General features: G+C 39.7%; 1 protein-coding gene across 1 annotated transcript; it reads right to left on the reverse strand.

The window, feature by feature from the left end:
* Positions 1-1,044: 1,044 nt before the first annotated feature.
* LOC133630682 (sodium/potassium-transporting ATPase subunit beta-3-like) lies at positions 1,045-14,147 on the reverse strand. Its single transcript, XM_062022318.1, has 7 exons — positions 13,757-14,147; positions 12,891-13,019; positions 12,573-12,671; positions 2,966-3,162; positions 2,843-2,893; positions 2,283-2,369; positions 1,045-2,214 (listed from the first exon to the last, which is right to left on the reverse strand). The coding sequence occupies exons 1-7, from the start codon at positions 13,866-13,868 to the stop codon at positions 2,047-2,049; spliced, it is 843 nt and encodes a 280-aa protein (XP_061878302.1). The 5' UTR covers positions 13,869-14,147; the 3' UTR covers positions 1,045-2,046.
* Positions 14,148-14,799: the final 652 nt, after the last annotated feature.

Here is a 14,799-nt window from a genome sequence, read left to right on the forward strand (position 1 = left end):
GTCGGTTTTTGATTCAGTACCACCTGAGGATTCCAAGGTCACGGACATTCAATGTTACGTGCAGTGATTTCTCCAGATTCTCTGAACCTTTTGATGATATTACAGACCGTAGATGGTGAATTCCCTAAATTCCTTGCAATAGCTCGTTGAGAAATGTTGTTCTTAAACTGTTAGACAATTTGCTCACAATTTTTTTTACAAAGTGGTGACCCTCGCCTCATCCTTGTTTGTGAATGACTGAGCATTTCATGGAAGCTTCTTTTATACCCAATCATGGCATCCACCTGTTCCCAATCAGCCTGTACACCTGTGGGGTGTTCCAAATATGTGTTTGATGAGCATTCCGCAACTTTCTCAGTCTTTTTTGCCACTTGTGCTAGCTTTTTTGAAACATGTTGCAGACATCAAATTCCAAATGAGCTAAATTGGCAAAAAAATAAAGTTTTCCAGTTCGAATGTTAAGTGGCTTATCTTTGCAGTCTATTCAATTGAATATAGAATAGGATTTGCAAATGATTGTATTCTGTTTTTATTTACGATTTACACAAAGTGCCAACTTCACTGGTTTTGGGGTTTGTAAAACTACACGTTTTGTTGAATACAAAACAATTTTTCTTTTGTACATTTTGTATTGTAGTACTACATCAAATAAATACCCTTTTTTTCTTCAAAATCACTTTTATTCCACAATTTATTTAGTCAGGTCTTAAGGCACCCTGAAGAGATGTTACAAGCTGTTCTTTCAAACGTGGGTTCCTTAAAGACTGTGTAAACATAGCTTTGAATAAGATCATTTCATGTAAATCTTCTGCTTAAATTATTTCTTTACAGTCCACAGACATTGTGTTTTGTGTGTGACAAAAATACAGTGTGGATTAAGTAAATATGGATAGTGTTTATATATATATATATATATATATATATATATATATATATATATATATATATATATATATATATATATATATATATATATATATATATATATATATATATATATATATATATATATATATATATATATATATATATATATATATATACATTGAAGAGTAATAGATTGGCAGACAATCAGATCGACAGGCTGAAGAGAGAAAACTAACAAACAATCTTTTTGAGACCCAGATAGATATAGAGCACGTAGAGATAGAGAGTACATACTTACAGTGGATGTTTGCAATGCTTTTTTACCCCTCAGCGCAATTGACCGTATACTTTGGGTATGTGTCTTCTCGTTTTGCAGGGGAGACAACTCATCTGATCCTGTAGGACTCACCCACATGTTGGCTATTGCAGTGGAAAGGTGAGTACACAGGAAGACGGGCAGACAGACAAAGACGGACAGACATGCAGACAGACAGCACGAGACTGGCTTGTGGCGACATAGGCCACGACACAAAAATCTATCTATTATATGATAAGGATCACTATGTATTTCTATGTAGAAAGGGACTTGGTTTCATGTACATAGGGATACAGTGGCTATACTGGATTATCAACATACGGTCCTATCAAGTCTTTGTGATATGTGCTGGAAATGAGCTACGTCTTCACTTACACAACAAGATCAAATCTCCCTTCTCAAGACCACCGCTAACTAATACCGTCGCTTGTATGCTGTCGATGAGGGATGGAAACAGCGGCGCTCTTCCGGGGACTACACTTGAACAAGTTGGCAGTAACACAACAGCTCCAGTTGGCCTGCTTGCAATGGCTATAAATTAGCTAATCATATGAAAAGGAAAGCAAGACCATGGCGGGATTGGGGGCGGCGATACAGTATATGACTTGTGCAACCGGGGGATTGGGATGGATCAGCAGCAGAGCCTGCATGTGGCTTGTTCCCTAGCGGAGGTCAGCAAGGAATCTTGAAGGAAAGAAGGGTCATTAATGTCATCAAAGCAACATTCGACGTCTCCTACTACGGCCCAAACTAATCTGCCTTATCCCGAATGCTGTCTTGAGAGGGATTTGACACTTCCTTCCTTGCTCAAATGTGGGCAGCCTCTGCTTCGGGGGTTCCTTTTGACCGGCCTGTTCCCTCTTTTAGTCCACCACCGTGACCCTGAAGGTGACACGGCCCAGGAACTTATCCCTCTCATCGTTGTTGCGCAGGTCGCAGCCGTCTACCCTGCACTCCACCGTCAGCTCCTTGTTGTAGTCTTCCTTGGAGAGCAGCAGCTTGACGGCAACAAGGGGCTGCACGTAGTTCATCTGCACGCACCAGAAGGTAAGTGTGGGATGAGAACGGAGATCATCCGAACCCTGAGAGAAATACTCACATGGGCTTTCTTTCCGTAGTAGGGGAAGTACATCTTGTCAATGCGGCCATTCCTGGGGAAATACTGCATCTGAACGGCGTTTTCTTTCTGCAGAGAAGACAATCTGTTAGCAGATTCATGCATCACAAATAATACAGAAATAAGCTCATTAATAAGCGATGACCCTCCGTGGTTAGTGTGGAGTATGAAGTGGAAAGCATGAGGTGCTCGGCTGTCACTTGCTGTAGAACACTGGCGGCACACAGTATGCGCGTTACAGTCAATGGCTTGACAATGGCACGGGGGTGGGGTTTTTTGTTTGGTTTTTGGGGGTTACCATAACCTTGCTACATACACCCATAATGGTCTAATCCTGATAATACCGTCTTACCCTAAAGTCGCCACTGACAGCATGCAGAAGAAAAGTCAATAAGAAACAAAAACAGACAGACAGGAGGGGACAATGAAATCAAGATCAACCAAACAAAGTGTTCACACCGTTCTGTTGTGTGAGAAATGAGAAGACAAAAAATAGACATACTGTGCGAGCAACATGTCTAGTTTGGAGGGAATTGGTTTACTTTGACAGTGCAGTTGATGTAAGGATCCCCTTTAGGCTTCAGACCGATGATCTGGAAGGTGAGCAAAGACTTGTATCAGAAGGAGAAGCAAATGGGAAGTCAGGTTTCAAGGTTGTTAGTTACCCTGTTCAGTTTAAGCAGTACACAGGGGTTCCCCTCAGAGTAGCCAAAGTTGGTGTCAGACAGGCCGGAGCAGAGACTCAGGTAGCCTCTCTTAAAGCGGCACACTTTCTTTTCCATTTCCTCGCTGTTGTCCTGCAGGAAGTGCTCGCCTTGAGGGCAGTCGAGGTTCTTCTCCTGCTCGGTGTCATTGTAACCCTCTGTGAAAAGGAGGTAAACACAAGCATCAGTCGTTGTGGAACATGAAATAGCCGCACTTGGACACAGTTATCGCAGCACTCGTTTATTGAGCAATCGTTCACGTAACGCTCTGAACAGATAACAGACCTGGATTTACACTTTTCTTCTAATACAACATGTTCGGGCTTTGGAGTATGTATTGTCTACTTCTATTAATCTACCAGTTTGGGGGACAGCGTGGCAAAGAGTGCAATATCTTCAACATTCAGGAAGTATCCACAGCGTTGTCAACAATGCCTTTCCCCCTTTTTTCCGGCTGCACGCCAAGAAGATTAACCAACAAAGTAAAGTGGATTTCATTTTTTATTCCTAATCACAGGGGCGTCACTAGCTTTTGAGGACAGGGGGGGCTTAGCCCCCAGGAGATGCACAGGATGCGAGCGAACGTAGCGCACGAGCACAAAACTTCACAAACAGCTAACAAAGACTTACAAATTATTCATTGTTATTATTATTTTTTCAGTCGGTTTATTTTCAATCTGTGTTCAGTACAGCAACACACATGGGTTTGCACAGTGACATTTTGTTTACAGCATCAACAAGAAACAATTACTTGCATGATCCTTCAAGATACACTGAAACACAATTAAAGTCATGGCATTAGCCTCTATGTTATTCATTCACAACATAGAGGCTAATGCCACCACTTTAGCTCACAATACAATAATTGTTTGTTCCCAAATATTTTGAAGTTGCACAGATTGAATTTTGGGCACATATGTGACTAAAATGGTTGTAAATTCAAGCCCTGGAAATATTACTTGATTACTTGAATTAAAGTAATATCTGGATCGGGATAATTTGTCTTGTATATAATATATTTATATATTATGGCAAGCCGTTAAGGAAATTAAATATATATGGAAGTCTGAATAGAAATGAGAAACGTTTATATATACTGTAAATAAGAAAGACTTAGAGTATGTCTGCTGATCTGAAAAAGAGCCAAAGCTGTCAAAGAGTTGAGGGACCATCTTCAAAGTGCAATGCTGAAACAAATAAGGCAAACAATAAAATGTAACTTCCAGGGTTTGAGATGAACGTAGTCCCGTCGTCCCAGGGACGGTAAAAAAAATGCACGGGACGAAATGAAATGCTCCCCGGGACGATGGCTTTTAACCATTTTTTTTCTTTTTCTTTTTATGTATTTATTCATTTTACATTTTATATTAAATGTCTTGGTTTTTCCACCCTCTGAAAATCCTATGAAATGTTTAACAAGCCATCCTATAATAATACAACAGCTATTAATGTAACAATATAATAAAACAAATATATTTAATTAAGTTTTTTTCATTATTTTAACAATAGGCTAATGTATATTACTTTATATAGATTCTACAAGAAACACAACACTTAAAAACTAAATTATTTACAATTGCAGACACAAGGTTCTTGTTCTGCAGTGCTGTGTGCTAATGTGCTTCGTACACCTGCAGGACCGCAAGCAAGGTCGCAGAGAAAATGCGGACTGGATTTTGAGTGATGTGGGCATTTTCTATATGAACAAGTCCAAGGACCGCAAGCAAGGTCGCAGAGAAAATGCGGACTGTTTTTTGAGTGATGTGGGCATTTTCTATATGAACATGTGGAATGGATTGGATACCGACGCACTAAAGGGGCTCTCTACCTTACGCTATGAGGTGAGGGGAAACTGAGTGAATAATGACAGGTTATATGATTATTTATTTAAACTCATATTCGGGCCACTTTATAATGAATATGTCAAATATGCATGTATTTGTAAAAAAAAAAAAAAAAAAAAAAAAATTATTTAGGGGGGCTTAAGAACATTTTAGGGGGGCTTGAGCCCCCCTAAAATAGGCCTAACAACGCCAATGCCTAATCATTGTAGCGACTTGGCTGTTAACGTTAGGGAGCTTAGTGATTTCCAAGTGTGAGTGCACCACTGTGCTAGTGACAATGTGTGTGTGTGTCGGCAGGGTGGCCGAAGGAGGACAGTTCAGTTAAATAGAAAGTTGATCCATCACCCCCTTGTTACATTTGTATGATAGTAATCTACAAAGTGTACAAGCGATTACTTAAATATGAACTATTGTCGAGGCTGGAACCCACTGACCATATTTATACTATGGACAAACTTTTTTATTTACGAACCCTGTTCAAGAACCAGTTCATAAATTGAGGTTCCACTGTACCCTATCCATCGGTTAACGTAGCCAACTGACCCTGACCGTCTTTCCAGGGTGTAGCATAGGTCACCTAAGGTGCCGTTTTGACCTTTTTAACAAGAAAATAGATAAAAGGCGTGTGGTCGTTTACATACAGTATATGATTAAACAATGTCCATGGATGTTCTCATTTATACAGGTCATTGAAATCTCAGGGCATTCAATAGATCGGAACTGCAACGTTCAGTTTGTCTTAGAAGACGTTTTGCCTCTCATCCAAGTAGGCTTCATCAGTTCTAGTCTTAGACTCAGATTGGCCAGATGGAACTCAATCTAACCAATCTAAGACAGATGGGACTAGATCTGACAAATCTAAGCCAGATGGGACTAGATCTGACCAATCTAAACCAGATGGGACTAGATCTGACCAATCGAAGTCGGAGCATGGACCAATGCTCAACCTGCTCTGAATGCCTTGAGAATGACATAAAAATACATACATTGACATACATGAAATGTATTGGAGAGCGAACATAAATGGTAAATGGTAAATGGGTCGTACTTGTATAGCGCTTTTCTACCTTTTTAAGGAACTCAAAGCGCTTTGACACTCTTTTCCACATTCACCCATTCACACACACACATTCACACATTCACACACTGATGGCGGGAGCTGCCATGCCCGGCGCTAACCAGAGCAAGTCTTCCACAATGTCTAACCTACTTAGTGTTTAACAGGTTAAACCTTGTCAAATGATATAAAAATTGTGTTAATCACAAAGAATATTATCAAGGCATAGGTCAGGCTGATTACAAAAATAAGTACTAATCAAATGTATTGCGAAAGAAGGGACTAATAAAGACGGATACATTTACACAGTTACGCAGTGCTAAAATAAATACAGTGTAACTAAATGTATCTATCTAGTTATATATATATATATATATATATATATATATATATATATATATATATATATATATATATATATATATATATATATATATATATGTATACATATACATATATATATATATATATATGTATACATATACATATACATATATGTATACATATATATATATGTACGTATATGCATCTATGAATACATCAGTGGTTCTTAACCTGGGTTCGATTGAACCCTAGGGGTTCGGTGAGTCGGCCTCAGGGGTTCGGTGGAGCCTCCGCCACGGAGGTAAAGAGACATCCGACTTATCGTGTAAATAAAAACTTCTCCCTATCAGTGTATTATGGATACCCCCAAACAATGTTCCCTCTAATTTTCCATCTGATTTGTAGGTTTTTTGATTGATCGATTGAAACTTTTACCAGTAGATTGCAAAGGAAGAGTATACATTATATGAAACTGTACAGTTTACACAGTACATTACAAATTCCGTACAATTGACCACTAAATGGTAACACCCGAAAAAGTTTTTCAACTTGTTTAAGTCGGGGTCCACGTCAATCAATTCATGGTAATGTGTGTAAGGTGTGTACTTTGTTGTGAGTTCATGCATGGTGTTGGTTTTGTTCTTTGAACAAGGTGATGTTCATGCACAGTTCATTTTGTGCACCAGTAAAAAAACACATACATTTTTCTTGAATTGAAAAAACATTCTATTTTTCACTAAAGAAGGGTTCGGTGAATGCACATATGAAACTGAAACTGGTGGGGTTCGGTACCTCCAACAAGGTTAAGAACCACTGTTATACATATATATATATATATATATATATATATATATATATATATATATATATATATATATATATATATATATATATATATATATATATATATATATATATATATATATATACATACATATATATGTTTATATATGTATATATATATACGTATATACATAGGTGTTTACATATATGTATACATATATGTATATACACATATATATATATATATATATATATATACATATATATATATGTATAGATACATTTAGTTACACTGTATTTATTTTTAGCACTATATATATATATATGTATACATATACGTATATACATATATGTACATATATATATATATATATATATGTACGTATATACATACATATATATATATATATATGTACGTATATACATACATATATATATATTGTATATGTATACATATACGTATATACATATATGTATACATATATATATATATGTATACATATACGTATATACATATATGTATACATATATGCACACATATATATATATATATATATATATATATATATATATATATATGTACGTATATACATTCATATATATATATACATACATTCATATATATATATATATATATATATATACACACATATATATATATATATATATATATATATATATATATATATATATATATATATATATATATATATATATATATATATATATATATATATATATATATATATATATATATATATATTCAGTTACACTATATTTATTTTAGCACTGCGTAACTGTGTAAATTGATCGGTCTTTATGAGTCCCTTCTTTCGCAATACATTTGATTAGTACTTATTTTTGTAATCAGCCTGACCTAAGCCTTGATAATATTCTTTGTGAATAACACATTTTTTATATCATTTGACAAGGTTTATCCTGTTAAACCCTACCTAAGTAGGTTAGAAATAATTATTGATTGTTATTAAAATTAAGAGTAGGGCTACTAATTCAGTGGTAATTACCAACTGTAATGGAACAACTGGAATTATGTGATGCATTACTTTGTAATTGTATTTTATGCATATTCGAAATGACCTGAAACTGAATATTTGAGTAAACCCTCTGTAGTGGAAAAGCTGGGCTTTGAGGTCGAATAGGTTAGGAACCCCTGCTCTACTGTATACTGTACTTTTTTAGAATTTAAAATACCCCCCAGTGCCTTCAAATACCACCAAGGGTACCTGTGTACAACAAGGAGACGACCAACGCAGTAACCATCAGGCCAATGACCTACGTGCCTAAGCGTACCTAAAGTGACCTGCGGGAGGCAGCAATGTGCCGGAGGGTCTGCTGAAAAATGAAAAAGAAGCTAGGCTAACTTGTCTGCAAAGTCCATTGTGATGGCTATTGTGGCAAGATTTGTATGACACGTTTAATAATAAACACTTGTGACTTGAGTTGGTCCTCAGTTCTGGGCTTCAGTTAGCTGGTCGCTGGAGTTAGCCTTTTTTGTTTGTGTTAACTTTTGTTTATTCTTTTCTTTTATTCTCTTTATTTAAAACAGGAACTGCACATATTTTTGAACATACATATGTTCAATGGGGCGGCATGGCGTAGTGGGTAGAGCGCCCGTGTCAGAAACCTGAGGGTTGCAGGTTTGCTCCCTGCCTCCTACCATGCCGTTGTGTCTTTGGGCAGGACACTTCACCCTTGCCCCCAGTGCCGCTCACGCCGGTGAATGAATGTTTAATGAATGATAGGTGGTGGTCGGAGGGGCCGTAGCCGCAAATTGGCAGCCACGCTTCCGTCAGTCTACCCCAGGGCAGCTGTGGCTACGAAAGTAGCTTACCACCACCAGGTGTAAATGAATGATGGGTTTTTAACATGTAAAGCGACTTTGGGTACTTAGAAAAGCGCTATATAAATCCCAGGTATTATTATTATTATTATTATATATAATATGTAAATATGTCAGGTTTTAGCTAAAGGCTAATTTCCGCCTGTAGTCCCCCAAACCAGTTGGTGTATACAGTCTATTTTAAATAACAACATCAACAATGATACACCACATACCTAATAATCAGGTAATTGAAGGAGATATTAAAAGCCAAGTAATTACTTGAAATTGAAATGAAATAAAAATATGATTAAAATAAGAAATATAAATCCTATTACTCTAAATGCTGTATTACATTGCACATAACCTGAATAAAATGCCAGGATGTGTAAATAAAGACGTGTAAAATGGTGTCTAAATTGGGTTTTTTGTAAGTGCTCAAATTATGACATTGACTTTTATCATTGGGTTCATTAATTTGTGTGTGATCAAGGATTTGTCTTAAAGTGGGTGGTAAACTTTACCTCAGTTAGCAGGCCTTGTGAGAAAAAAACTTTTGACCAAAGGAGGTTTTTCTGGCACTGGCAGAGTGTTTAGTCGTAGGCACGACCTTGTTAGCTCGTCTACAAGTGTAAGGGCTGATGAGAGATAGTTAGAACTTGTAAAAATCACTGCATCATCTGTGCAGATATCAGGAAGATCATTGATATACAAGGAAAATAAAATGGGGCCCAAAATTGAGGTATCCCTACAGGACAATGTTGAAATTAGGATTTTCCTCAGTTGACTGCAGTGTATTTTGGGTTTCATTGGATAAATATAACTCCTTCCATTTTGTGGCAATAGTGGGAAACTTAAAAGATGAACATTTTGATAAAAGTACATGATGGTCCACAGATGCTTTTTTCATTTATAATAAAAATATTTATTTTTTTATCCAAATGACATTAACTTTATCTAAAAACACTGCTAATGCGTATTCAGTTGAACGATGTGCAAAAACTCCAAATTGCATGGAGTGTAAAGGTTTTTTGGCCATCACTGAGATGTTCCGTTAGTTTTGGTATTTATGAGAACACTGGCCGTTTGTGTTTTATTAACATGATCTTTTGTTTCACCAGAATATAACGGTATATACAGTATGTGTGTGTTGACATATTTGGACACATGAAATAATTAACACTCGGGAATTTTTAGGTGGTCCTCATTTCTGATGTTCAGCTCACATGGTGGTGGCTCGCATCTGTTTGCTTAGCTTCAGACAATAGTTTGCCTTGTCCTTTATGTTAGCTTTTGTTGTGTTTTAATGACAAGATCTTCTGTTTGACCACACTTGTCAGACATATTAAATAATAAACATGTTTGATTGAGACGAGATCCACCTCATTTAGAGCGCCATATGCTAATATGTGTTTGTTGCTTCAGATTAGGGATGTAACGATATGAACATTTCATATCACGATTATTGTCACCTAAATTGTATGGTATCGTTGAATGTGCTCAAAAAGTACTTATACACGCAGACTGAAATCTTTAACCAAGTTTTATTTTTTAAACGTTAACGTGTCTTGTATTCATGTTAGCATTTCAGCTAACTACGTCTCTCAACGCGTGGTTATCAATCAGGGATTTAGGCTAATAAAAATTTGACACAAGAATATTACCGTGGTTTATCATTATGCCGGTAATTGTTACATCCCTACTTCAGATAAATGTATGGCGTTAGCGTTGTCATTTTTGTTAGTTTTGCTGCGTCTTAATGACAAGATCTCTGTAGTAGAAAAGTTGGGCCCTGAGGTCAAAAAGTTGTAAAACCCCTGGTGTAAATTATTTTTTTTAATATAACCCACATCAAGTTTGGTTCCTCAGCACATGGAATGTGAATTACACTGAACAAAAACATAAAGGCAACACTTTTGTTTTTGCTCCCATTTTTCATGAGTTGAACTCAAAGATCTAAAACTTTTACTATATACACAAAAGATCTATTCCTCTCAAAAATTGTACACAAATCTGTCTTAGTGAGCATGACGGCGTGGCGAAGTTGGTAGAGTGGCTGTGCCAGCAATCGGAGTGTTGCTGGTTACTGGGGTTCAATTCCCACCTTCTACCTTCCTAGTCACGTCCGTTGTGTCCTTGGGCAAGACACTTCACCCTTTGCCTCTGATGGCTGCTGGTTAGCGCCTTGCATGGCAGCTCCCGCCATCAGTGTGTGAATGTGTGTGTGAATGGGTAAATGTGGAAATACTGTCAAAGCGCTTTGAGTACCTTGAAGGTAGAAAAGCGCTATAAAAGTATAACCCATTTATCATTCTTCTTTGCCAAGACAATCCATCCCACCTCACAGGTGTGTCATATCAAGATGCCGATTAAACAGCATGAGTATTGCACAGGTGTGCCTTATGCTGTACACAAAAGGCCACTCTGAAATGTGCAGTTTTATCACATCGCACAATGCCACAGATGTCGCAAGTTCTGAGGGAGCTTGCAGTTGGCATGCTGACTGCAGCTATGTCCACCAGAGCTGTTGCCCATGAATTGAATGTTGATTTCTCTAACATAAGTCGTCTCCAAAGGGGTTTTGGAGAACTTGGCAGTACATCCAACCAGCCTCACAACCGCAGACCTCCACATCCAGCAGGTGCACCTACATGATCGTCTGAGACCAGCCACCTGGACAGCTGCTGCAACAATTGGTCTGCATAACCAACACATTTCTGTACAAACTGTGAGAAACCATCTCAGGGAAGTTAATCTGCATGCTCGTCATCCTCGTTGGGGTCTCCACCTGACTGCAGTTGGTTGTTGTAACAGACTTGAGTGGGCAAATGCTCACATTCGATGGTGTCTGGCATGTTGGAGAGGCGTTCTCTTCATGGATGATTCCCGGTTTTCACTGTTCAGGGCAGATGGCAGACAACATGTGTGGTGTCGTGTGGGAAAGCGGTTTGCTGATGTCAATGTTGTGAACCGGGTGGCCCATGGTGGGGTTGGGGTTATGGTATGTGCAGGTGTATGTTATGGACAACTAACGCAAGTGCATTTTATTGATGGCATTTTGAATGCACAGAGATAACGTGACGAGATCCTGAGGCCCATTGTTGTGTCATTCACCCGAGACCATCACTTCAAGTCACAGCATGATAATGCAGGGCCCCATGTTGCAAGGATCTGTACACAATTCCTGGAAGCTGAAAACATCCCAGTATACTCAGCAGACATGTCAACCATTGAGCATGTTTGGGATGCTGTGGATAGGCGTATACGACAGCGTGTTCCACTTCCTGCCAATATCTATGAACTTGGCACAGCCATTGAAGGGGAGTGGAGCAACATTTCAACAACCTGATCAACCTTATGCCAATGATATGTGTTGCACTGTGTGAAAATAATGGTGGTCAGTGGTGCTTTTCTGACCCCCCCCCCCAGATCCCAAGAAAGCAAAACTGCACATTTCAGTGTGGCCTTTAATTGTGTGCAATAATCATGCTATTTAATCATCATCTCGATATGCCACACCTGTGAGGTGGGATAGTTTATCTTGGCAAAGAAGAAATGCTCACTAACAGACTAATACAGATTTGTGTGTACTTTTTTGAGAGGAATAAGTCTTTTGTGTATATAGTCAAAGTTTGCCATCTTTGAGTTCAACTCATGAAAAATGGGAGCAAAAACAAAAGTTGCGTTTATATTTTTGTTCAGTATAGTAAGTGCTCTCACTTTGCAGGAAGGTCTCCAGGTGGTTCACGTAGCCCGCATACTTCAATGGGTCGCCTCTGCTGAAAGTGATGTCCGGCGAGTTTGGAAGGATCACCAACCCTGTAAGAAGACAGCATGAGGAGGAAGGAGCTCATGTGTGCCGGTAAGACAATAAAATTCCTTGAATCCCGGAGACAGAAGATATGCCGACCTGGTCGATACAGACGGCAGGACTAAATTTACTCTGTCGTTCCGACTGATCAAATATGAATGGAGACACGCTGTTGCAATTAGCTGAAAGCTTCATGGTAGTAAACACGAGGACGAGGAGACACTAACCTGGATAAGGAACGCGGTCTCTGTACCTGGGCACGTGCTCATCCAGTGTGAGCAGCATCACCCACATGGTCAGGGCGAACATGCCCGCCAGGAAACAGTAGAACACCAAATAGAACAGCAAGATGAGGGCTGGGGGAGAACATAGAAAAGGAGAGGAGTAATGTAGAATTGATTATTACCTGTCACACACACACACACACACACATTTGGACAATCAATTTCTCCTTTGAGAGAAACCATTTTGGATGCATCTTCATCGTTAGGAGGCTGAAGCTGAAGTCCAACATGTATGCTTCTGTTCCTCCACTGTAGCCTCAAAATGGTCCACGGATGCCCATGACTTGTCGCTGTGCATCACCCCCCCCCCCTCCTTTCTGTCAATCCTCCCTAACAGTATCCCACAATGCTTAGTGCCCGGAGAAGAGGAGGGGGAGAAAAAGAAGAGAGGGAATCCCATTTGACCTTGACAGGCATGCTAATGTGGGCGGCCATGCGACTGCAATGGAGCATCCCACTGCACAGCAGTGCAGGGGCCCGGTCTGCATGGCGGCCCCTGCGCTGTAGCCTATAGGAGCTGACTGCTGTGTTACTATGCCTCTTACATAAAAGTGATCAGCTATATAGGTGCAGCAAAGGGATGCTGAGGCCCACTCCTGGTGTGAGATGAGGTTGAAGGCATCATCATCATCATCATCACTATAATCTGGCCATCCATGCACATTCTTGGTTTTAATGACTCATTTGCTGCATTATATGAACACCACGGTGCAGGCTTCTCCTTTACGCCTTCAAATAGGCCAGATGGCCATGAAAGCACATATATGGCTGACATATTAATGCATTTAAGTGAGAGGAGGGGTCCTTACCCCAGCTGCCGGCCGTACGACCCATCACCTCGCCCGTCCTTGGGTTGTAGAAGGAGTCCTTCCAGCTGGACGCATTCTCCTTGTTGGCCGGTTTATCCTCAGTGCTCGCCATGGTGGGCTTCTTTTAAATATCTGTTCGGAAGAGGGGGTGTCCCAAAATGATTAGGGTTTATCTCCAACCTTTTGACGGAGGGGGGAGAATAAAAACTCCACAGAAAAGCGCAGGGGGTGATGCAATGAGGCGAAGAAGCCGGCGAGTGGTCAGATCAATGGCTGGGAAGGAGTGGGCGGCAGAAAGAGGGAGAGAGCAGGCAGAAGGACGGAGGGAAAGACGCTCTGGTGCTGGAACAGGGGGAAAAAAACACACAAGGAAGGGTTTGTGGGAGGGGGGGCTTGAAAAAAAGGAGACGGAGAAAAAAATGTGTGACGTCGACAAATACCCCTCGGTAGCAGCTGATGCGCAGCAAAGATGCTCATTGGCTGAAGGTGGCGATACGCGCACCAATTAAAAATATAGGACACTCTATCTTCAATATCGCTTGTGCTTTAAGGGAAGGGCTTGTGTTACCTCTGCTCACACACACATTCCAACACACACCCACAATGCAGGTGTCCTAAAAAAGACAAGTCAGCATATTTGGGTCCGACTTGAGCATGCCGTTGGATATTTGGGGCATTTGCCAACCCCTGTTGCTATGGCAATGGAGCACTATGCTGAAGCTAGAGAGAGAGATTTGTAAATGGATGCATGTTAGTTCATGCTAATGCACACATGGCATTGGTGGACACGCCCCCTTGAGATGGAGGTGTCAAGCAGCTTTCTCAGAAGGGGACAAAAGCTAAACTTCCAGCCCCGTGTGACACTCTTTCGACAATAAGGGTGCCAGAGAGAGGTGGGGGTAGGGGGGTGGAGGGGTGGTGGTGTTATATAATATAATGAACTGTATGATGCAGGATTCAGCTCATATGGGGGAGGGGGACTGGGCTAGTGGTCCTGCTGCATCCAGTTTATGCTGTCAGACTGAATTTGTTGCAAGGCAAGG

This window comes from Entelurus aequoreus, linkage group LG16 (assembly GCF_033978785.1).
Source record: "Entelurus aequoreus isolate RoL-2023_Sb linkage group LG16, RoL_Eaeq_v1.1, whole genome shotgun sequence".
Lineage (NCBI taxonomy): Eukaryota > Metazoa > Chordata > Actinopteri > Syngnathiformes > Syngnathidae > Entelurus > Entelurus aequoreus.

Coding starts and splice junctions, on each gene's coding strand:
- LOC133630682 (XM_062022318.1), bottom strand. CDS start 13,868: ATGGCGAGCACTGAGGATAAACCGGCCAACAAGGAGAATGCGTCCAGC. Junction 12,672..12,890: donor AGACCGCGTTCCTTATCCAG/GTTAGTGTCTCC, acceptor GTCTTCTTACAG/GGTTGGTGATCCTTCCAAAC. Junction 2,370..2,842: donor ACATCAACTGCACTGTCAAA/GTAAACCAATTC, acceptor TCTTCTCTGCAG/AAAGAAAACGCCGTTCAGAT.